This window comes from Passer domesticus, chromosome 4 (assembly GCF_036417665.1).
Source record: "Passer domesticus isolate bPasDom1 chromosome 4, bPasDom1.hap1, whole genome shotgun sequence".
NCBI lineage: Eukaryota > Metazoa > Chordata > Aves > Passeriformes > Passeridae > Passer > Passer domesticus.
Window position 1 is genome coordinate 36013209 of NC_087477.1, and position 24065 is coordinate 36037273.

General features: G+C 38.5%; 1 protein-coding gene across 1 annotated transcript in view; it reads right to left on the reverse strand.

Annotated features, from left to right (window-relative positions):
- The window catches only part of TACR3 (tachykinin receptor 3), a 36206-nt gene extending 12628 nt beyond the window's left edge, over nt 1–23578 (reverse strand). Inside the window, exons 1-3 of the mRNA XM_064417110.1 lie at nt 22847–23578; nt 9843–10031; nt 8372–8522 (exon numbers count right to left, since the gene is read on the reverse strand). Of these exons, the coding sequence (XP_064273180.1) occupies nt 8372–8522; nt 9843–10031; nt 22847–23298 (792 nt within the window). The 5' untranslated portion in view covers nt 23299–23578. The remainder of the gene's footprint in view (nt 1–8371; nt 8523–9842; nt 10032–22846) is intronic.
- Between the last annotated feature and the right edge of the window lie 487 nt (nt 23579–24065).

Sequence of the window (24065 nt, forward strand, 5' to 3'; positions counted from 1 at the left end):
GCTCATGCCCCAGTTTTTCCCTAGGCAATTTCTAAGCATGTGAAGAGTGAGACTGTGAAATAGTCTGATTCATTAATTATGAATGAATAATTAATAATTATTAATTAATAATTGCTTTGCTCATTAATAATTACTTTGCTCATTCCCTAAATTTTCAGTGGGTTTTCAGTCCATATGCTTGGTAATAGAAATAGTTTAACAGAACTTTTTGAAACTAAACCAAAGATTATTGGTTATTCTGTCTCTTCTTCTGGAAAAAAGGTGCCTCTCTGTGTGTATGTGTTTAGGGAGGGGGTCATACATTGTAATTCATGTGATGATTAAGCAAGAACTTAATAGTAAACTAAAAAGCCCAAATCATGCTTTCCTGTCAGTATTCTGTGTTCTTGGGGAGATTTTTGATGACTATGGGAATGTATTACTGATCAAAATATTAACAGATGTCCTATTCTGCAAGTATTTTCACCAGAAAGATACTCATATGATATTCTGACCCTCATTACCCTTTTCATGTTTTTCTTAAACTTAGAGAAAGTAAGCTTAAAAATAAGTCCTATTCTGCAAACTTCTGTCTGTAATAGCAATTACTTGCACGTAGAAACTTTGACTATAGTGCTAATAGCAATCTGGTGAGTCTGCAAGGTATTTATCTTTATGGTTCTGGAACAACTGCTCAAAATGTTAGTGGAGCTCTAACATCTGCAGTTGGGTCCAATAACCTTCTTAATGGCCAGTCCTGACTCACACATGCAGAGCCCTGGAGAAGAGCAGCAGGCAGGGAAAGCATCTGTGCTCTGTAGGAAGCATACACATCGTGTCACATCTCTTTGTATTGTAACCAGCTCCATCTGCCTGGTTACAAACCCAGTTTTAGGCATGTGTAGCACTTTGTGAAGTCAGGCTTAGCTTCATTAGGATTGGTTTGCATCTACCATACTAACAAGACTATTTCATATTTCCCATGAATAGTCAGAGTTAAGGACGTCATAGTAAGAGATGCCCTGAAGCAGAATGAGAGGAAACCTATCTTTAGTTATTGATGTTTGTAAGTAATTTTGCCTGTTACATTTCACTACTGAGCATGATTTGGGAAACACTTTGCACTGGAAAGGTAATTGAGAGAAAAATATTTTTGTTAGAAAGTATTTAATACTAATCTCTATCCATTTTGGTATATATTTTCTAAGTATCAGTCTTGAGATCTCCCTCATTTAATGTATTTACTGAACTGAGGAGTTTTGTATAGCAAAATAAAGGCATGTCAGATAAGTTTGATGACAAGACACTTCTGAGCAACATTGTTGCTGCAGAAAGAAGGAAGAACTGGGATGTGGACGAACTGTGAGAGCAGAAATGATGTTTCATAGTGCTGGTCATATGTACCAGTAGTGATTGTGTCCCTATGGGGTGGTGGCAGTGGCAGATATCACAGAGCAGACAGGAACTGCTGGACTGGTACTGTGCTAGCTTCGACGGGTTGTTTCACACTGTACTTCCATAGGTATGATCATACTCAGCAAAATTCTGGGATTTGCTCAATTAAGCACTAATAAAATTATCTGCTGTGAATTTGTTTGCCTGTTGTGAACAAAAGAGGAAGAGACAGATGTTATTGACTCATTATAGCAAGACCAGGTCATCCATTACATGAAAGGAAAAAAACTGAGATATTTGGATGTTCCAGATGAGGCATTCTCAGTGGAGAACAGAGTTACCCCTGTGCAGGACCTTGGTGATGCTACATTGGTGGCATTCCTTGTCTGGTTTTGGTCATTAGTTGCATAAAGATGTTATATAAAAGATGATCAAAAGCACTTGTTTCATTTATGTAACAAATGTAAACAAAGACTGAGAGAAGAAATGGACATAAAAACATGTATAGAGGTGACACTAGTGAGGGATGTTAAGTAATTAATTAAGCTAACTGAAAATAATGATATAGAGCTGTCTATAAAGAAATTTAGCCTGGCAAACTGAACTCTAGGATTAGTGAGATTTTTTAGAAGATGGAGGTTTAAGATGATATCAGAGGAATTCTCTAAGAGTTGTTTGTGGTGACAGGCCTGAGGGCTGATTCCTGTTCTGTTTTCATTTAATGTTTTGCTGTTGAAAGACACAAACTGACACTCAGTGAATAAGTGGAGAAAACACTGGACACAGTTCAACATCTTCCAGTGTCTGGGAAACAACAGATGAGTTTGTTTTCTGAAGAGCCTTTAAAACCATCTGAGAATTCCTGCTTCCTGTTTCCTTTGTCTTTACATTAAGCAAGAATTGTGACATTGTCGAACACACAATTGATATGAACATCTTCAAAAATATTTAATTTCAAGAGTAGCTTCAGAAAATCTGATATATATGACTATGTGATTATAACCTCAGAGGAGACTGGCTTAAAAGTATGAAATCATAAAGTCAGACTAATTGCTTCAGAAACGTTTTGGTCACTTTGTATTTTGCTTAGGGGAAACACAGTGTATGAGCATAAGCTTCCACTTTGATGTTTTGTTACACCTTCAGTTGCCTGAGGAATTAATCAGGGGCATTTCTTTGTAAGGACTTCAGTCTTTAAAAAGCGTCTCTGTTTCTATTGATTGTTGGCTGATAACAGAGCAGTGGAGTGCACAGAAGTGGTGCTAGCTGTCGTAAGTTGTCCTTCAACTTCATATTACAAAGTCTTTTCTTTTTGAATGTGCTGATTGCTAAATTTGTGAATGTGGCTGCACTGAAGTACACCTGTGGCTTTCAATCACAGCTTTGGCTGGCAAGGTGCTCACATGCATCAACATTTTGGATAAAAGATAATTTAACTGTAGCTGTATGAAATTTCAGCTAGTTAAGCGATACAGCCACCCACACAAGCCATAGTGCTATGACTGTTAGATCAGTGAGATCACCTCTTCTTAAAATAGTGTTTATTTCTCCAGCTTAATCTTCTGTGTTAGCTCTCTTCTAGTATTTAGTCTGTTTTGCACTTTGTTTTCATTGTTGCTTGCTGCAAAGTCAAAGAGAAGACTCATTTATGGAAGATGTGTATTGATGGACCAAAAGATTATACAGGCCCTATTTTTGGCAGGAGATACAAGTATTCATAGCAAACTGAGCTTCTGCACCTCATTACCCCACAACAGGATGGGTATGGGTAGGTTGTTTCACATATCACTCCCAGAAATGTAAGATCAGCTCAAGGAAAGAGGTGTGTGACCAGGGTGCTCTGACACCACCATGGCAGTCATTTCTGTCTGGGTGCGAAGCACAAACAAATCTTCAAGGTGGAAACACTTGTGCCCCATGAATAAATAAATGATGAGGAGGGCACAATGGTAATGTAAGTTCTCTTCATCAGACTGCTGCTGCATGGCAGGTTTGGGTGATCTGTAGTCCTACACTCTACGTAGGGTGAAGATGCCTCCAGTGTGTTCTAGGATTTGGTTCTCTTTGCACACCTAAACATGTCTAGTGAATATTTTTACATATGTGCAGCCTTGGCAAACCATTGCATGAAAAAAGACCATAAAGTTCTGTGTTGCTTACTGTCTGACTTTTAAAAACTAGTCACAGGTGAGGATTCAGTGTAGATAAGGGCATCAGCTGTCAAGACTGGGCTTTCCCTTGAAATCTATAGTACAAATTTGTGTACAGTAGTTGCTTGGTGGTGGTGGGGGGTAATCGAATTTAGGATAATTGAGTTCTATTTACTTTCTGCTGCATTAAACTTCTAGTCCCTTTTGTCATTTTGAAAATGGCATGTAATATGTAAGCTAGTGGAGATTGTAGTGCTGCTTCTCATGCTGTTATAAGCAAGATGGATTGCTTAAATAACTGATTTTAAATAACTGACTGAACAATTTAAACTTACAATGTCTTTATGGAGTCCCATGAAGAGCAATTACTTTCCAACCTTGAAGAAGTCTGAGCAAACATGTAGGATAGAAATGAAGTTTTAAGATGGTGTAGGAAGTCACATGCAAGATAAACCCTTGCATCCAGAGTGTCAAAACATTTTGTTTCTCATGGCTGGATGCAAACTTTCACAAAAGGTTTTATGAATGGAGCAATAGATAACCTTAGACTGTCTGTCTAGGCTTAGTGGTCGCTTGTTAACTAGAAGGATCTCTGATTTCAGAGTTAATTATTGGCTATCATCTGGTCTGTGAGTTCATAGTGTAATATTTTCATCACCTATTTATTTTGAATAAGTTTTATATTATGAGCGGTTTGTTTTTTTTCAAATCTGTGTCAGCCCATAATTAATTCAGTATTTCAAGAGTTTTGATGCCGTACTGCAATGTTTTAGGCTTTGAGTCTCTTGCTTTTTTTTTTCCTTTTCCTTTTCTCTTGCTTTTATTTTTCCTTTTCCTTTTTTTCTTACCTTCTCTTTTTCCTGCCTCTTCTCCACAATAAATTGCTTCATAGAGAAACAATGCATCTTCTATGTGTTTTGGTCTGACCTGGTTGGTTACCATTTAATGCCAGCAAAAGTAACATTATTTCTAATTAGTGCTTCTCTTTGTAAAGTGTGGTATAATATATATTAATGTGTTTTCATGTAATTTATTCATATGTTATAAAGAAATAAAAAAGGAAAACCTGCATTTTTAGTGACACTGAAAGCCAGTGAGAAGTCAGGAGTATTTTTATAGCTGCAGTGCTATGTAAAAACTGGAGCATGAAGATATAGGACAATTCCTTCTGAATCAGACAGCTGCCCATCTATTCTACTGTTCTGTCTCAGAGGCAGTGGGAGGTGCTGCTTATCCCACGAACCTGGCCATTTTCCATCTTCTATTTTACTGTCCCAGCACCCAAGATTGTATTAAAGAGGAGTGTGTCTCTGATTCATCCTTTCAGTATCTACTTGGACATTGAGGAGAATTTTTGGACATCAAGAAGCATTTCTTCACTGAAAGGGTTGTCAGCCATTGGAAAAGGCTGCCCAGGGAAGTGGTGGAGTCACTATATCTGAAAGTGTTCAAGAAATGAATGGACATGGCACTTAGTGTTGTGGTCTGGTTGATAGTGGAGACTGGTGAGAGGCTGGACTTGTTGATCTTGGAGGTCTTTTCCAACCTTGTCCAACTCGATGGTTTATGAATTTGTTTTTTAATTTTTCTAAAACATTTCTGAATCCTCTGAGATCATAAGCATCTGGCAGGAGAACATCTCAGATGCATTTTTACTGACTTTTAAATTACCCTTTCTTTAACTGCTCTCTCTTCTACCAGCCTTGTGCTGCTCTCATATTAATTCTTGCATTTCAGGATTTGGTGACCAACAGTTCTTCAGTCACTTTATCCTTTGTGTTTCCCTTAATGCTGATGTCTTGTCCACTGGCCTTCTGGTTTCCAAACTCAAAAGTGCAGGCCATTTTAATCACTTCCTAAGTCCTTTGATCATTTTTAGCTGCCCTTCCTTGGACTTTCTCTAAATCTATGAAAAGGAGGGGAAGGAAAAAGAGAACAAACTAGAGAAATATGTGTGAAGTGTTCATACAGGAGTTCTCACAGAGGCTATGAGAAGCAAACATATGGGGCTTTTTTTCTCATTTTATACTCAAATTTGAGGAAAAAATATATTGAAACAATGTGGCTTTTAATCAATCTTCATTACTAAAATAAGTTGAGATGACACCTCAAGCTGTGTTAGGAGAAGCAGAAAATACAGACAGAAGCCTAAGTGTGGAGGAATGAAAATTACTGAAAAAGATGCCTGGTGACGTATTATCACAAAGTAACAGTCATAAGTACATGTAACAGTAAAGGAAATAGAAAACTTAAGGAGAACATTTTCTGCTCCTCTCTATTCTTCCAGTTGTGGCTAGGCAATAGCATCTTCTGATAAGATAAATGTCCTTTTTTCAGCAAACAGTTGTATCAGAACTGTATCTCTTGATAAAAACAATACTAACTGATTTTACTTGCGATACATGATTATTCCCTCTTATGGTTTAAGTAAAGCTGAAAGAATGATTGACACTTGTTAGACAGCAAAAGCAGGGCCTGGAGACAACATCTGTGAGCAAGTATTTGCAGTGGATATAAAGAACATTTTGACTTAGCAAATCTTATAGTAATATTATGAGACACTTGTATAAACTTGTTATGTGTGACACTATTGAGACTGTAATTCCATATTATGAAAATGGGAGTTGTGGGAGCACAAATGATGTTCAGTGGAACATCAGTCGGTCTCATGCCCGGAGCTTTAAGAAGAAGGGATAATGGCAGCAAAGTCCCTGCATGCAGGGAAATTCAGAAGTTCAAAAGACTGATACTAAGCAGATTTAAATGGGTCAGTCCCTGAGATATTTGAGCTGTGTGTCAAAAAAAAAAAAAAAAAAAGAAAGCAGAAGTAGTTTTGTAGTTTCATCCAGCCCTGAATTTCTAAATATTTTGTCTTTGTCCTTACAGATACCAAAAATGACTTTGTGTTATCCACCCTACAGTGTGCAGGGTGAAATTCTTTGAATCCTTCATCCCTTAATGTTGCTTTCAGGAGGATTCAGGACTGTATTGCCCAATCATATATATGAAGTGATGATCTGTTGAACTAGTAACAACTTTCTCAAGCTTCAAATCTTTTGTTGGCAAACACTGTTTCTTTTGAAGGTCTTACATAAACTGTTCACTACCTTAATATTAAATACCATTTCAAGCAACCCTAATCAGACCCCTTTGTGCTGTAACATTGCCTGATTTCAAACATAGTCAGCTATTTTATATTTCTCCTTCATTATAAGTGCACAGATTTTGCATGTGTCTTGATACCTATATACTAAATAGCAAGAAAAACAGATTATTTCTTTCCCTGAATAGGGCAAAGCACTAGCTCTGTTATCAGAGGCAAGTTGAATTATAGCTTTATTTGGATTCCAGTCTGTTAGTTCCTCTCCATGAATAACTAATTATGATTCATTTTTCCAAATACCAGTTATTTCATAAATCCTGCTGGAGAGCACAGCAGTGTAGCTGAAGTGCTGTCATGGAGCTCTACCCATAAAGTCACTGATGCAGTTATAATATATCTGTACATAATTTAATTCCCTTGTTGCATGTCTTGAAGGTATGCATCCCTGTACTCTCACATTTAAAATCCTTTAATTAAGGATGCTCTTCCTTGTCTCTTGTATATATTTAGAATTCTAAACAGGTGCTGTTTTTAAAGTATTCAAGGGATTTAATTAGGCTGTCTGTTTCATATAGTAAAAGCCAGATTTGGTCTTCAGAGACCTCTAGTTTCTATGTCACAAGATGATTATTTTACTTAGCCATTATGATAACAGGTCCTGAAGTTCTGGCATGTCCTGTTTCTGCAATAATTTAATAATTTCCCTTCCACATTTGCTTTTGCAAGTTATGTCTGTTACAGAAAGTGATTTCTGCAGTGTCCTGAAAGAAATGGAAATGTTAGTGTTCTCCAGAATTTGCAGGAGATCTCATGTTGTCTCAGGACCCAATATGCCCCACTCTGCTGTTGCTGCAGCCCAGTAGCATATTCCACTGTTCAAACGTACTCACAGCATCAGGAAGCAAACTGAGCAACTGAAAATGTGCTCGTCGTTGTAAATTAGAAGTTTGTATTAGGGTATAATTTTTTCAAGTCTGAAAGGTTAAATACATTTTAGTATTAAAAAATGTGTCAGAAATAAAAAAGCAGAAGGCCCCCTTATTAAAAAGAAAAGTTAGGTTAAGAAAAAGAATGTTGTAGGAACTCCATTGCACTGCAACATTAGGAAAACTGAACTGGAGATAGTCCAATACTCAGTTCATAAGTAAACCCAAGTCCAGTTAGTTTAAGCAATACCTACAGTGAAAGAGATTGAACAAAAATATCTGGGAAAACTTGTTTACGTTTCTCACAAAAAAAGTTATTGTTTAAAAATCTAATTTATTTATTACAAGTTTATTTATTACAAGCAGGCTGATCAGTGCTTTTCTCAAATATGCATGGACCTTAATCACCTTAGAGTTACAGCAGGATTCACTTTTGTTTCAGTAGGTTGAGAATCTTACCTAATAAGAGCTAGTGGTTTGCTAGCCCATTGTTCAAAAGTCAGTATCTTAACTCTGTGAAGGCTAATCTTTGCCTTAGCTTCTATATAGCAGACACAGTGTGTGCTGCTGCATGTGGAGTAAGAAGTTAAAACCCCACTGTTTCCTTTATTTAATGACAAACATCAAAGTTATGGGAAGAACAGCCAGTGAACAGAGAAGACAACTTGTCAAGCTTAATCAAATATATATTGAAGCTGATCTCATTACTTCTATTTCAAGTGATTTGGTGTTTCTGAAAGAATTTACTGTAATATGTTGCAACACACTTGTGCATGATTTTATAAGTATTCAATTAGTGGGATTTACTGGAATAGTACCTTTCTCTTAGCTTTGAGGTGCTCATGATATTTGTTGGATGTGTCGCCTGGTATTTCTCCTCCCCAGAGGGTAATTCCCACCATGGAATAAGTGATGCCCATGACAAGCAGTGGGAAGCAGTAGACCAGCACAATCACGATAACATGATATCTGCAAAGAAAAGATATTAAGGTGGTAAGTGCTTTCAGAGGAGCTATACTAATGGAATGGGCTGCTAGAAGTCAAGACTGCTATTTTAGCACAAAACATGTTTTATATTACTGGCTAGTTCTTGGTGTTTTCACTGTCATTTTGAAAGTCTTGAATTGCACTGCAAATTTATGTACATTTTAATGCATGTGCTTTGTGGGTTGTTTAATGCTGAGCCTATGCTAGTATATGAGTGACTCTACAGTTACTGTGATTAGTGACTGCAGAATAAGGTGTGTTTGTCCATAACTAGCTGAGTTGATTTAATTGCACAGCCAAGTATCATGAGGGCAAACTAGGCATTTGGAGCTCCAGTTTGGACCATAAATGAAAGAGGAAAAAAGTATTTTAGTGGTATATTGGTGCGAAGACCCTGATAAGAGTCCTGTCACCCATCGTTCTTCATATGGCAGATCTGTTGCACATAGACAACACAGATCTGCAGCCTCTGTACAATACAGTCACTACTGCTGATGTCAGCACTGGGAAAACAAAGATCATTTCTTTTGCCTCCTTTTAGTTCCTGGTTAAATGCCAGCTTCAGGTAAAATCCTAGTGAATGATAAGTGAAGAATCCCCAGCTGTCACTGAGTGTGACCTTCCTGCCCTAAAGAGAAATGTCTGTGTATGGCTCCTAAAGTCATAAAAATTATATGTGACTAGGATGTCTTTCACCTGCCTGAAAAAGACCAAAAGGTCAAATTTGATTCTAGATGGTAACACAGACTTTCAGCCTTGAATACGTTTTTCTTAAATGTCAGCAATGACATGAAAGGACAAATGCCTAAGTAGCCACTTATTCCTAATTCTACTGGAGGGACAAACAGGATGTATTTAATTTAATTGACTGATATTCTCACTTTCAGAAAGTGGAACCAGTTACAGGTTATCCAGTTTTCTCTTTTGGACTAATATCTGACATAAGTAATTGTGATAGTGTAACAGAGTGGCGTGGCAAAATCCAGCCTTCGCATGAAGAGGTCTAAAGAAAAAAGCCTGGTTAGGGCCATCTCGTTCTCTACAATTACCTGAAAGATTTTAGTAAGGTGGATGTTTTTATCTTCTCCCTAGTTACAAGAGAAGAAATAGCTTCAGGCTGTGCCAGGGAATGTTTTGACTGAATATTAGGAAAATTTTATTCATGAGAAGGGTTGTTGAGCATAGGTACAGGCTGCCCAGAGGAGCAACTGATTCACCATAGATTCATTCACCAGAGATTTTGTCAAGTCCATTGCAAGTCTAAACACCACCATGCACAAGTTTAAAAGAACAAAAGCTTACGTAAAATGCTGTTTTGGACCACCTGGCCATGCTACATAGCAAAGAGTTCTCCCTGGCATCACCTTGGTTATGGAGTATAGGCACTGGGGAAAAGCCAGCAGGAATGCCAAAATCCATATGCTCCCAATGACCACCTTGGTAGCAGTTGCAGAGAGCCTAGGTTTCAAGGGATCAATAATGGCCATATATCTGTAAAAGAAAGCAAAAACCTCTGTGTAAGAACTCTTCAGAGATTTGCATGTATCTAGAATCAGCCAAAGCTTTGGATAAAAGAGAAGGATAAAAGTGGAGACATTTGTTTTCCTGCGGTTCTGATGTCCCTGTACCCTTTGTGTGGTTCAGCTCCAGTGAAGGCAGTGCTAGAAGGAGAAGCAGGTTCATTGGATATTATTTTGCAGCCATGGGACACCCAGTTAATCACATATATCAGTAGAGAAACTATTTTGCTAAGAGTTAGACCATTCTGTTACTGTAGAGCCTGATTGAAAAGCAACAATGCAGCTGGATCCTCTGTTACTCTGCTAGGTCATACAACATTTATTTCTTATACAAAAATTTACAGCCAAGCTGTCAGGATTGTTAGTCATTTGTCCCAAAGCTACAGGAACCTGGTAAGTCCATGTGCATTTATTTCAGTAGAGATAGACTGACTTCACACTGTCTGCCAAAGAACACCAGAGCAAGTGATTCATGCAGAGACTGAGAGAAGAGCCAGTTTAGAACTGGTAAAAGCACTAAGGGAAATAGATGCATAAAGCAAGAAAACATCTCATTTGCCTTCTCAGTTCTCATGCTCCCAGGAAGGATAGCATTCTTTGAGCTGCCCCATAATTGTGTTGGCAATCCATGTATGCTGCTAACCTTAGAAGAACATGCAAAGAAAGAATCAAAATGTTTATGTAATTGCAGTGTAAAAGCTTAGGAAAAAAAAGCTTTTTTTTTTTTTTTTTTTTGAGAAAAAGCATCTTGACAGTAATAGAAAAACAAGTCTTGTTTTCTGTTTTTTGGTCTGTTATAGATGCAAGGAACAAGGGAGACACAAAATTTGTATCAATCATTTTTTGATAAATATATTGTATTTGCTGCAATTGAAAGACTCATACTCATTTCAAATAAGGGAAGGAGTGATATATTTTACTTGTTACAGAACACATCTAGGTTCTTGGCAGACTTGTCCAAGATTTTTACGTATGAACATTAGCCATGAGACAATAACAATAATATTTGTAAGATAATGTTCCTGATAAGAATTTGTGCAAGAATCTTCTGCATCCATGTTTACCTGCTGTGGTACACAAATTTCACTTTAAGATAGTAATATTTTTTTTGAAATTTTATATTTAACAGATGAGTAATTACAGAACACATCTTTGTTTTAACAAAAATGACTCTGTTTTATAGTTAATGAAAAAATATGTGATAAATCCAATATTGGTCATAATAGTGCTGTGCCTTTTCTAGTAGACATAACTGCCCTAATAGCTTAAAACATCTAAGTGCTGTCAGAAACAGGGAGTGATTTAAAACAGATTCAGTTCTGAATCATCAATTTCCATATCTGGAATTTCAAACTTGTTAATTTTTTGTTTTTACTGCACTTTCTCCAGAGGGTAACAGTTCCCCTCTCTTTCACTTGCCTTTTGGTTTTTTATTTCAGTTGAACTGGTGCTTTTGGTATTACATAATATGAAACAATTTTGAGTGCTGGGTGGGCGTCTTCTGTTTCTTGGGAACAGCAGTTGGATTGTTGCCCTCTACCCCCTAGCTTCTTTCTCTGCCGAAGAGTAAGTATCACTTGGTCAAGAAGTCAAGTTTGTAGTCATGAGCCCTGTCTTTCAAACTGAGCTGGCTTTTGTGTGGACTGCCAAGCACTGTCCAAATATTTGAAGATCTTTACTTGTAGTAAGTGATAAGCTGTAAACAAATAATAATTTTCACATGCTTAGGAGACTCTTAAGGCATCTCCTTCTAGCCTGGAATTATTCCTTTGAATTGCTACTTTTCTTCAGATTGCACATTGCTATTATTTTATGTGCTATTTTCAGATATCTATTACATTCACATTATTATTATTCCCAGTTATATTAATCTTACTCCCAGTAGATACCAACAGTAGTTCTTGTTGCCTAAGATAAAACTTGGTTGTTTTATCTCCCTGTCTGCCCTTTAAAGACGTGGATTGTTTGGGTGAAGTGACTCATACAGCTGTACTGATGGAAATTTTAACAACTGGCTGAGTAACATAAGTCAAAGGATAAGGATCAGATGAAAAGCATGCTATTTATCTTTAGAGTTCAAATTTGAGTGATAAGCCAACAGCCTAGCTATTGTACAAGATTGTTTACAAATATGTAGCAGGCAGTCATTCTAACAAGCAAAATGGAAAGGAAGTAGGGGAACTTTGACTATTCCTTCAATAATATCTTTGTGCTGGATAGATTTAGTGGAGAGTATTGACAGTTCTGTTACAGAGCCTTTGATATCAAATCTAAGTTATTCTACTTTGCCAGTACACTAATAATTACAGTGTGTTCTCTAAGTGTAAGTTCTCTAAGTGGCTTTTCTTAGAAACAAAATTTTTTAATTACCATAGTGAGATATTGCTTTATAACTGCAATTATTACATTCACTCAGATTTGTCATACATGTTTGGTAGCATTTTCTTAGAGGAAACCATCATTGCCACAAGTATGTAAAGTAGAAAATGTGGAATGACCTTTCCTTGAAGGTCAAAAACTACCTCCACATTTGAACAGAATCTGGATGTTATCTATGTAGCCAGAAGAAGCCTTGAAAAGAACTGAATTCTTCCTGCACTGTTAGCTGTAATTGGCAAAGGAGGTACACATGCTCCTGCTTATTATTTTGTTTGCTGTAGGTGTTATCTTGCCATTACAGGTATCTAAGGGTAGTTTGTCTATCTCTTTAGGCTCAATATGAAGTAGCAGTAGCTAAATTTTCCGTTTGCTCTCACTTTTGATCTTTCTCCACTCAGCAAGGGTGCTTTTTCAGTAGGAATGAAAGCTCCTGCTAGCACAGGCTAGAGGTTCCATGCTTAGGTGTTTCTCAGAAAATCAGTGAGGTAAGGAGCCTAAGGATAGGATAATGGGTATGTATGATGAGGATATTGCCCCTGTATATTATGATTCCCATGGCTGACAACTGTCTGTCATATTTCATGGTGTAGCTCTGTCATTATGGCTATTTTTTTTGCTCTGTATGATATCCTTACATATCCTAAGGATGGCAAAATGCCAGTTACAAGGGGGAAGAGTAGACATGCTGTCTGAATTGTGCTGTGAATGGTGCTGAACGTGGTGTAGAAATAAAAGAAATGTTTGAATAGGCCAGGAGTGAAAGGGAGAATTATGAGATAGAGGATCTAGCAAAAGAACTGAGACTAGGGAACAGTTTGTAGAATGAAAAAAAAAAAGTCAAAAGAGAAAAATGAGAAACTAAGAGAAGCAAAGAAAGGAGAATTGTAGAATAACGGCATATAGAAATTGTGTTGAGAGAAGAGAGAATAAGAAAGGAAACTGGGGGTCATGTAAGAGCAAAAGACATGACAAAAATCAGCCCTAGCATAGCAGAGATTCCAAGGTAGGTAGAAGTCGTATAAAACCAGAACATTTTGTCAGTGTGGATATGTGGTGGCAAGCCCTTCTGTCTCTGCAGGTGTATGGGAGAGAACTCTGCAGGTGTATGGGAGTTTTGCTTTCTGTAATCGGCCAACCATAAGCAATGTGCAAGGGGGAACAGCAGGACTTCTTGGGTGCTCTGATGTCATCTATCTTACAGGCTGTTCTGCTACTCCTCAGTTCTTTCAAGTGGTCTGAGCTTCATCATAGAATCACAGAATAAGCTGAATTAGAAGTGACTCATGAAGGTCATTCAGTCCAACTCCTGCCCCTGCGCAGGACCATCACACTGTAAGACTGAGAGCCTTGTCCAAGTGAGACAGGCTGTGCTGTGCCCACTTCCCTAGGGAGCCTCTTCCATTGCCCAGTCGCCCTCGTGGTGAAAGTCCTTTTCCAGATACCTGACCTAAACCTCCCCTAACTCAGCTTCATCCTGTTCCTCTGGGTCCTGACACTGGTCAGGAGGGTGAAGAAATCACAGCCTGTCCTTCTGCTTTCCCTTGTGAGGATGTTAAAGACTGCAGTGAGATCTCCCTTCAGTTTCCTCCTCTCTAGGCTGAGCAGGCCAGGTAACCTCAGCCACTCCTCATAAGGTTTCCCCTCCAGACCCTTCACCAGCCTTGTGGTCCTCATGTAGATGCTCTCTAAATAGATTAATGCCTTTTTTATGTTATAGTGCCCAAAATTTATGCAGTTGTTCTGAAGCCAGTGACAAATGCAGAAGCCCTCATAGGTTCACCATGCTCTGTGATGTTTATACACAGACCTTGTACCTCTCCGCATCTCCTCTCCCTGGACAGTAAAAGACTGTAGGCATTTGAGCTGAAGAAGGATTTCTAATGGCCACAAGCAACTGAAGCCTTGTTACACCACTGAAAAGCATTCTGGAGCCACACAGACATTTTTTCAGTGGGGTGCTGTGCCAATTTGCTTTGTAGTTTTGGACAGTTACTGTTCAGTCTGTCACCAGGCTTGATCAGTGTGATTCCCTGCTGAAGAGAGGACTCTGAACTCCCACTGAGGTGGTTTGATTTAAAGATGGGACTTCTAATGCTTTCTCACTCCAGTGGGAGCTGCTGATGGTGCCACAGATAGCTTATTCCACACATCAAAGCAGGGATGTAAAATATACATTGCTGGAAGGAATGAACTCATTATACTAACTTATCACAACAAGCAAAAGTGATTATTACCCTGCCCAACAAAACGTTTATACTTGGAAAATAATTATAAGGTGGAATATGCACATTTAGAAGTGCAGTTATGGAAATATGTGCAGGTAGAGTTCAAGCCAGCACTTCCAAGAATGTGCTCAACAGCTGCACCATGTTCTTCTGTGTATGACTCCAAAGCATTTTAGGTAGCACTTCAGTTTTATATGCACATCATTAGCACATGATTTTGTTTTTTGTGGCCATATGACATCCCACTGTCATCACTTCTCTTACAGCTTTATCTTGTGTTAATCTTTGTCCCTAATTGATTACTACTGAAGTCAGCAAGATTTTCCACTGAGCTTAATGAGAAATCATTCAGGCTGCATGATATAATGGCTGGTGCATCATGGTGTACTTGCTGCTGTACTCTTTTCCTAGTTGCTGGGGTCAGAATAGATCCAGTTCCCTTCTGAACTGCTGTTTGTCTCGAGTCTACAATTTAGACTCTTCTCTTCCTGTGTCTTGGGTTCACCAAATCAAGAAAACCTCTTTTCTCTGGAACAAAAATAGAGACAGTCTTCTTTTGAATAACACTGATAAACTCTTTAAGCCAGTAGTTTCAATGGCAGTATAATCATGTATCTCTCTTAGTTTTTAAGTAACATGAACCAAATAGCTGCTACATACTGTAAAAGCTTGCAAAGTTTGTGTATTATGGTCCCAACAATAGAAAAGATAACAAAATAAACCTAATTTGTCTTTTTGTAAAATAGCATACACTGGCTAATGTAGCCAGGAAAACCTTTTATCTTTAACACATCATTTAGAAAATTGTGGCAAAAATACACAAGATGTTATTAAAACAAAATTATGTTTAAAATTGGATCTTACAAATGCCCATTTGGAGACACAGTTGGAAGCCTTTAATCATCCTGATTTGTTTCACCTATTTACAATGTGTTTATAAACTCACATGGGGCAAAATGTAATCATCCCAGATTGTAACAGGAAATTGGAACTTAACAAAGGAAGAGACTGAGAGAAAAATCATAATGCTTGCTGTAAGTGACTTGTCAATGGGAGACAGCAGAGCATACTTCTTTGATGAATACACAGAATGTGTTATTCCCTTGAGACAGAAGCTGATCTTGAGACTTTGTATTTAGAATCAACTGGTATTTAAAAAACTTAAGGGAATTGCTGTGATTCCCTGCCCTTGTTTAGAATGTTGCTGTGGAAAATCCTAGAAAATGTAAGCTGTATAGAGTAGACTAAAGGTGATGGAATGAACTGAGATTTTAAAGGCATTTTTATATGATGAAAACCAAATCTTTAACTTTTGTGTTCTTTAATACATTGTATTCTCTCTGTCTGCTACCTACTAGAGCAAGGCTCCTTCTTTTCTTGTGAGACTGGTATGTGTTCATTTATTTAGTCTGACTTTCTCTGCAGGAAGAGTGGCTGTGGGCATTTCTGTAGGACTATAACCGACTGTTGAGAAAGACTGCTTTTGGTGCCCTGAAGGGTCTGTTGGAGCAGTGTTCACCTTAAAGCTAATGCCATAAAGGAAGTATGTGACAACATGACAGATAAACATGTGATACATTTGAGGTATCAGTGGGCAATATCCCAGGGGTATAACTTGGCCTCGATTTACCCAGAGGGGAATGTGTGTTGCACTGGGTGAATGACTGTGCTTTGAGCAGGGGCAAACACTGAAGTTTTTCTCAAACACTGAAATCAGGAGTAGCTTCCAATGCCTTGCTTACAAGCACCTCTTAACTAAAACCAGTAATATTGAAAGTTTTCAGGATGGCTGAGCTCTCACAAACAGTGCTTTCTACTTGAGGAGGATCTGGTAACTGACAATGGGCTAGATTTTTATGAATATGTAATTGATTTTATGGAATGTATTCTATACCTATGAATATCAATGGAAAATGTCTCATAAAGTGATAGACTGATTTCCCTTGACAGAAAGGTTTCTGTTTCTCCTTTTCTTTTAGTATCATCTACCTAGGCTATTGAGGACCAGCATCAGTGCAAAGGCTGTAGAAACAGCTCCAGCTGCATAAAGCCACTGTTAGTGTCTACAGTTCTGTCACTGTCATCTCGATGGCTTCCTTCTTGTTTCTGCAGTTATCTTGAAATAATTTTATTTTAGTGAAACAAAAATTTGTGAATGATACAGCTTTCTTTCCTGGTTGGTAAATTAGTCAGAAAAACATGCATTTAGGTAATAATATTTAAGAAAATAAACAATTAAACAAAACAAACCTCTCTCCCCAAAAAAATCATCACCCCAACCCTTGATTAAATTTTAAAAATACCAGAGCTTACATTGCATAGTAAACCACAGAACATAGTTTAATAGTTTTCATTAAATTGTAAATAAAGGTATGTATTTAAGGCTAAGACTCTGTCTAAAATGAACTTCTAGTTTGAACATAAGGTTAAAACTTACTGGATATTTCCTCTCTGGAACAAGAATTCTGGGGGCTTGTTGCTATTGTAAATGTTGTTTATATTTCTCAATATATTGGTGTATCAACCTCTTTTTTTGCAGCACTTTTTGAAAGCAGCTTATTACATAGAATATTTACTCAGTACAAAGCAAAAAGGAAACAAAATGTTATGCCTATATTTTTTTTCTTAGTCTGCTCCAGTATGTTATTGATAATGATACTCTAATGTGAATTTTGACCAAAACTGCATTAAAAATCCTGTCTTTTTGCCCAATTACTATGAAATTGTACTATTGCAAGAAAAGGTTTATTTTTTCCTAGGTCTCTGCATGCTGAATCCTGTAGCCATTGCATCAAAGTGTTCTACAGAAACTATCTCACCTCTTTCCTAAGACAGAAACGAGAATTGTCAGGTCCAGAAAAATATTTTTAGGTGCCCAGATGATAGAGAGTCCTTTGTGTTCCAGCTCTTCATATTTGAACCCCTTTGCCCTCCTTCTCTCCAGTTCTGAGAACTAGTAAGATGTGCTTCATCCTAAAATACTCTTTGAGGAAGGCAGAGAAATGGGGATGGGATTTCCTCTTTGAATTCTGTACTTTGAGTGGCAAAGTAAGAATAGAAATAACAGTGGTAAAAAGGGATTTTTTTCCCTTTGTGATGTGCAGTGACCAAGGCTGATTCCTGAAGTTGTGATTTTGAATCCATTAGTTTGAAAAAAACATTGTGTTGCACTTTAGTGTTAGTGTGGTAGTAGGGGTATGGCAGGTAGTGTTTTTTGTAGGTATGTGGCACCAGAGGCTTTAGGAAATGCCAGTAAAGTGGCATCTTATGGAAAAAACCAGAAAGAAGCACTATCCATTTCTTCTGGTGAAAATATTCTCAGGTATGAGGGGGAGGTCTCTAGCCTGTGAAGCACAAGAAACCTGAAAAGAAATTCCATCTGCTTTTTGGTTTTTCTTGTTCTGATGTTCATCTCTCTCACAAGTCTTGAGTGCAAATTCTCATTTTTTACATGAAAACCATTTACACTGAGACATCTAAATCTGAGGGAAAGGGAATGAGAGGGGCTGAAGGCTGCAACTCTGAGCAGAGCTCTGTGCCAGGTGTGGCAGCTGGCTGGGCAGTGCAGGTTTCCTTCTGTCACTGCTTCAGCCTCCTCCATTCACCAGTGAGCCAAGCACAAAATACTTGGTGCCAAGCTCACATTCAAGGATGCAAATACCAACAGATGCTCTTGATGTGCATCCCCTGCTGACACTGCTGCCATGTGATCACAACACGGGGTTGTGCCCTGTGCACTCCATGTCTTAACCTGCCAGAAATGTTTGAGATCATTTTTACACGTACATATTTCCTGTACTTTGTTATTTCTGAGCACACAAGGCAGGTAACAGATACTTAATACCAGTCAGATAATAGATTGTTTGGAAGGAATATCAGTTTAAAATGCTTATGGTGCATGAAGGCCTTGAGCAATTTGTCCCAGGAATGGGAAATCAGGCAAAGTGTGATACAAAAATGTATTCTACTGGAAAGATAAGGTGTTTTTCAGTGTGCCAGCTGCCTACTTCAGAATTTCAGTAGCATTAATTTATAGGGCTTGTGGTACTATTTTGTGACAATAATAACTGCTCTTCCAGAATACACCTGGAGAGATTGAAGAGCCTAAGTGATATTTTGAGGATGTGATTGTGTATATATGATGAGTTTGGGTTTTATTTTATAAGGTGAATCCTGTGTTTATGTCTCATGTCCATCTTTTGTTACAAGCTTGTATCATTACTTTTGCTGGAGTCTCAGTGTATAGAGGGATTATTAACAGCCATCAGTAACTGAACCATGTCAAAGAAAAAAGAAAACTGACACAATATATGTGTGCTTCCGTAGATTAAAAGTGAGAAAATAAGGTGGGAAGCTAGTATAACAGGTTTTGAATAAGGACATACATATGCATGCTAGTAACTAGGTAATACGAAGATTCATAAAAAGGAGAAGTCTGTGCAAGAGGACAAATAAAATTGAATATTAAATATGAAGTCACATAAATGAAACAAATATTTTATGCCTTCAAAGACCAAAAACTTGCAGGCATACTAGAAAGAAAAGAAATGTTAAGATATGAATGGGATCAGCAACTACTCACCATCACTATTATAAAATTTTAAGTCCAGAGGAGTTGCTTTTACAGAGTTAAATTCATTGACATGTGAAAATCATTATGGAATTGCAGACAGAAAAGTAACTGAGAAAGTAATACAGTAAATGTGCTAAAACCAGGGGAAAATGCATAGTACTAAGTGCTTCACTGAAGACATGTTATTTTGTGCTGTATTGCTACACCCTCAAACTTCCACTGTAATCATCAAGCGTCTGCAGAGAATTTTCAGGCCTGCACACAAAACAGGTTGTGTAATGAAGCAATCTTGGGACTCAAAAGTATTTGCTGGCATACCTGAACCACCTTCTTTGCATGCTGAGGCCTTGTAGGAAAGGACAGCAAGTCTTCAATGGCTAGATGGCCTAAATTCTGCATAAAATATTGTCATTAATATGTCCAAGAACTGTACTGCAGTCACACACTGTATTGCCATGATCACAGATGGATTTAGGATCATGGATGGACCCTTTAGGATCACGTACTGGTCAGTGACAAGGGCATATTGGCTCCAGAATTATCTCCTCTTCAGTTTATCTTGGACTATTTACCAGTTTATCCCCATAACATAGCTAAGGAACTGTTGCACTGGGAGCAACGGAACTGTGCAGTGTGAGCTACAGAAGAATGCAGGAATGAATGCCCATGAAGCAGCAGAAATCTCTGCTGCTTCTGGTGCCTGAAACAACTTGGTTTGAGTTACTTGTGCCATCTCTGCAGTAGACTGCAAACAGGTTTTTGGAAAATAATGAGAAAGCAAGGGAAAAAACCCACCAGGAAGAGATGGCCAGAAGTGTGACTAAACCCGCATGAATCTGAGTCTGTATTCAAGGACCAGGATATTCAGTCTTGGATACTTTAATCCTCAACTCCATATGCAGCTCACCCCCACTGCAGGAAGTGCCTAGTTCACAAAACTCTGTGTCAGCCCAGTAATCTCACAGTTTAATCTCACAGTTCACACAGTTTAGAATGTCCTACAGAAACAGGTGTGAAAGGAAACATGTACTGCCCATGACCTCTGCTCAGTGATGTCCAGGTTCACAGTCACACGTTTATACTCTATGAACATTTAGATGTTCTAAAGCAACCAGTGGAGCATATCACAACATACTTTTTAGTGAATTACTACCCATGATCTTTAGTATTTTGGGATGGTAACAATTTCTAATGGAAAAATCATCTGATCCTATCATTTCAGTTCCCTTAGCAGCTTTATCCTGATTTGTAGCTTTTGTTGTTTTAATTTTTTTAATTAGGAATGTGTAAGGATGGGTTTACTAGGTTAAAATGGCTAAACTTTTACCAAAGACAAAAGGGAACCAAAGTTGTAAAAGACATCCATCCAGCAGATCTTTGCCCTGGAACAGGGCAGTCTGTACATCCAAGGACATTTCTTGGGATCTATTTTGACCCTTAGGTTTCCTCAGCTTGGCAGAATTGTTTTGCAGAGGCAGCCAGGAAATGTTTAAAGACACTGAATGTGTCAGGTGTGATTTGGTATAACAGAAAAAGGAATAGCAGTGAGAATAGAGAAGGAGGGATAGACAGCTCTTCTGTTTGTTTTACATGATGCTGCATGGTACTACAGAGAGCTCACCTAAACACAGCTATGCCATTGTTCCTTGGGAAGATTTTCATTTGCCTTTGGAGGCAGGTGAACTTGGAGGATGTGATGGGGTGCAAGCAGTGATTTCTTTGGGGGATTTTCAGACAAGAACTAGATCAGAATGAATAGCAGTAGCTATTTACTCACCTCTGAGTTACCAGCATTTTGCACTGTTACACCAAGGAAAACATTTCCAATAGATGTAACTGTCCATTGCACTGCAGTCAGTGTGCAGCAGAGCTATTTTCTCTCACTCTGGAAATGCAGTTTGGATTCTTAAGGAGCTGTGTTCACTTTTCTTCCCAGTTTCCTAGCATAAATTTAGCAACTGCCAAAGTAGTAAGTACTACATCTCTGTGGATAATTTTGTCAGGAAAAATGAAAACATTACTCAGAACATCCCTGTAACTGCTCAACTAATGACTTGATGAGCTGCAGCAGTAACTATTAAGTATGCAGCTCTAACTCTTAAATACTTCAGCAAAAGCCCTTTTATGTTTCTGAAAACGTCAAGCTAGATGAGAATCTTAAGTGAAACTCAAAAAGACAACGAAATAAATCTTTGCCTGGTCAAAGGTAGCAGCACTGGTGTTACACTATCTTCTCAGTTTTTAATGGAGATTAGCATTTGAGAAGATACATCACTGGCAGGAGGAAAGTGTACTGATTTCCTCATGTCTTCTCCCATCCTCAGAGCAGAAAAGTACAAGAGTTGCCAAGAATCTCATTTGCTCTTTCATTTCTAGCTTTATGGAACAGAAATGCATCAGCTGAGAATGCCGCCAAAAATTTGCAATTAGTAGAGCAAACAGAAAAGTATTACTATGAACTTGTCCACAAGTATAAAAGCCACAACAATGTTTCCCAATCTTTGTACCACGAAATGAGAAGTAACTTTTCGGAAAGTGGATTGAACCTTATAAAAATCTTGACTACCATCACTTGGAAATACTGCAGTTCTGACAAGTCAGTTCAGAAAAGACATATAATGCGATTTGAGTATGTAGGAAGGAGTTCAGTGAGTAATTTCAGTGCATTGCTAAGAGGAATAAAAGACCTGAAATACAAATCAATGTATTTTTCTTAAAAAACCCAAAAACCAGTAAGTTATCTCTTCAGCACAGCAAATGTGAAAACAATAACAAAGAAAGAAACATTTTCCAGGGGAGACTCAGAGCACTCTCTGAGAAACAGTCCCTCCATGTATCTGTGTAGGAAACCCAGCAACTGCATCTCCCCTTTGCTGTATGGACACTACAGCTGTCTTATTCCATTATTGTCAGGAGTACAAAAGTAAAGTTTTTCCCTGACATTTTTTCTTTGACAGTCACAAAGCTTTATTTTGCTTCAAGAATTCAGAAAAAAACCTGAGCAATTTGAAACTATGTTTTTACCAGACCTCTAGATATGCACAGATGGCAGTGTAAATAGTCTCATTAGTTAAAATCAGCAGGAACAAAACATCTCAGAGCTGACTGTGAGAAAAGCTATTAAAAACAGGATCTGAAGTGATTTCTGAAGAGGAGGCAAATACCTCTGCCATCTGCAGAAATACAGAGAAGAGGGAGATTTGAAATCCTCTCCCTTCACACACACACTCTACAACTCCTTATCAGTATATATTAGATGACTGGCTGAGAGGCAGACTGTTTTCACAGTGGGAAGCAAAACTCTGAGTTGCTGTTACAGAATGAGTATTGAAAGATGGTGCACGGAAAGCAGCTGAAGTCAAACAGAGAGGGGAAATGTTTGTTATAAAAGAAAGCAGAAGGATAAAAACAATGGAAGACTGAAGGAAAAAGATCAAAGACCAGGAGAAAAAGTGTGTTAGGGAGAGATCCTAAAGAAGCACAGAGGAGCACAATGAATGAATTATTGAAGTCTTTGCCTCTCATCACTATGATTGTTATCTCTGCATTTTTATTTTGGCAGAGAATGTGATCTCAATCTCTCATCCCTAAACTTTTCTCTTTTCTCACCTGTCCACGGCGATGGCTGTCATGGAATAGATGCTGGCGAAGACAGCTGTGATTGGGAAGAAGTTGTGGAAGCGGCAGTAAGCCTCTCCAAAGTACCACTCACTGTGCAGTGCATAGATGAAGTTGATGAGAGTATTGAAAGCAGCCATGGAGGCATCAGAAAAGGCCAGATTCACCAGGAAGTAATTTGTCACTGTCCTCATGCGCTTGTGAGCCAGGATAATCCAGATGACAATAAGATTCCCAAAAACGGCCACTGCCACCACACCACCATAAGCCAGAGACCACAGGGCGATGCGCCAAGAAGGTTGCACGAACTGATTGGAGAAGTTGCCTGCTGAGGAGGCTACAGGGGCAGAAGCATTTGCAGCTGGTGCTTCCAGAGCCTGTTCCCAAAGATCGCCTGCTTCAGCAAGGCTCACGTTCCACTTGGCTGTGGGGACCAAAGTCATCTTGGGTGTTTCTCTCCTCTCTTCCAGGAATGATGTACGTCTCCCGCCTCCCTCTCCCAACCCTCCAAAATCCCCACCAACAGATAAGAGGGAAGGAAGAGAAGGGGAAGTAAGGCAGTACAGCAGGTACTGGAAAGGGGAGCTCTGTCAGAAAAAATCTTTGACTGTGCTCTCCAAACTGTTAGAAATGCTCTAACAGACACGTCAGGAAAGCTACCTCAGAGTAGAACAGCATCCTGTCTCTCTGTACAGCCTCTTGCTTTTGATTTTGCTTGAGGAGAAGGGGACTGGGAGCCAAGGCACATTTTATAGGCTTGTGAGTTCCCAGCGTCACAAAGGGAGTGGAGTGATAAGCTCCATCGGCTGGTAAGCTAACAGCTCTTTCCCTCTGCTCTCCCTCCCCTTGTATGTCATTCGTTGCCAGCAGCAGACACTTTCAGGAGCTGTGGAAAGCATTGCAGGGAAAATGAATTCTCATCTCGTTTATCTTGAGAGATTTGTTTTATATTGTCTTTCCTTGAGTTTCATTATTGTGCATCCTTTTTTAAATAGTCTTTTTGCCCTGTGTTTGCAGGGCTAATCAGCTGGCTTAGTTGAAATTCCCAGGACTGAGGCTGCCTTTTTTATTAAAGCTCTTTCCAGACGAATTTATTCCAGATCAATTCAGAGCTGCTTTTTTGTTGCTCTCTTTTTATTTAGTACACACTTTCCTTGAAGCTATTCTGTTACCTACAGATTTAGAATAGTGACTCTTTTGGACAAACAAA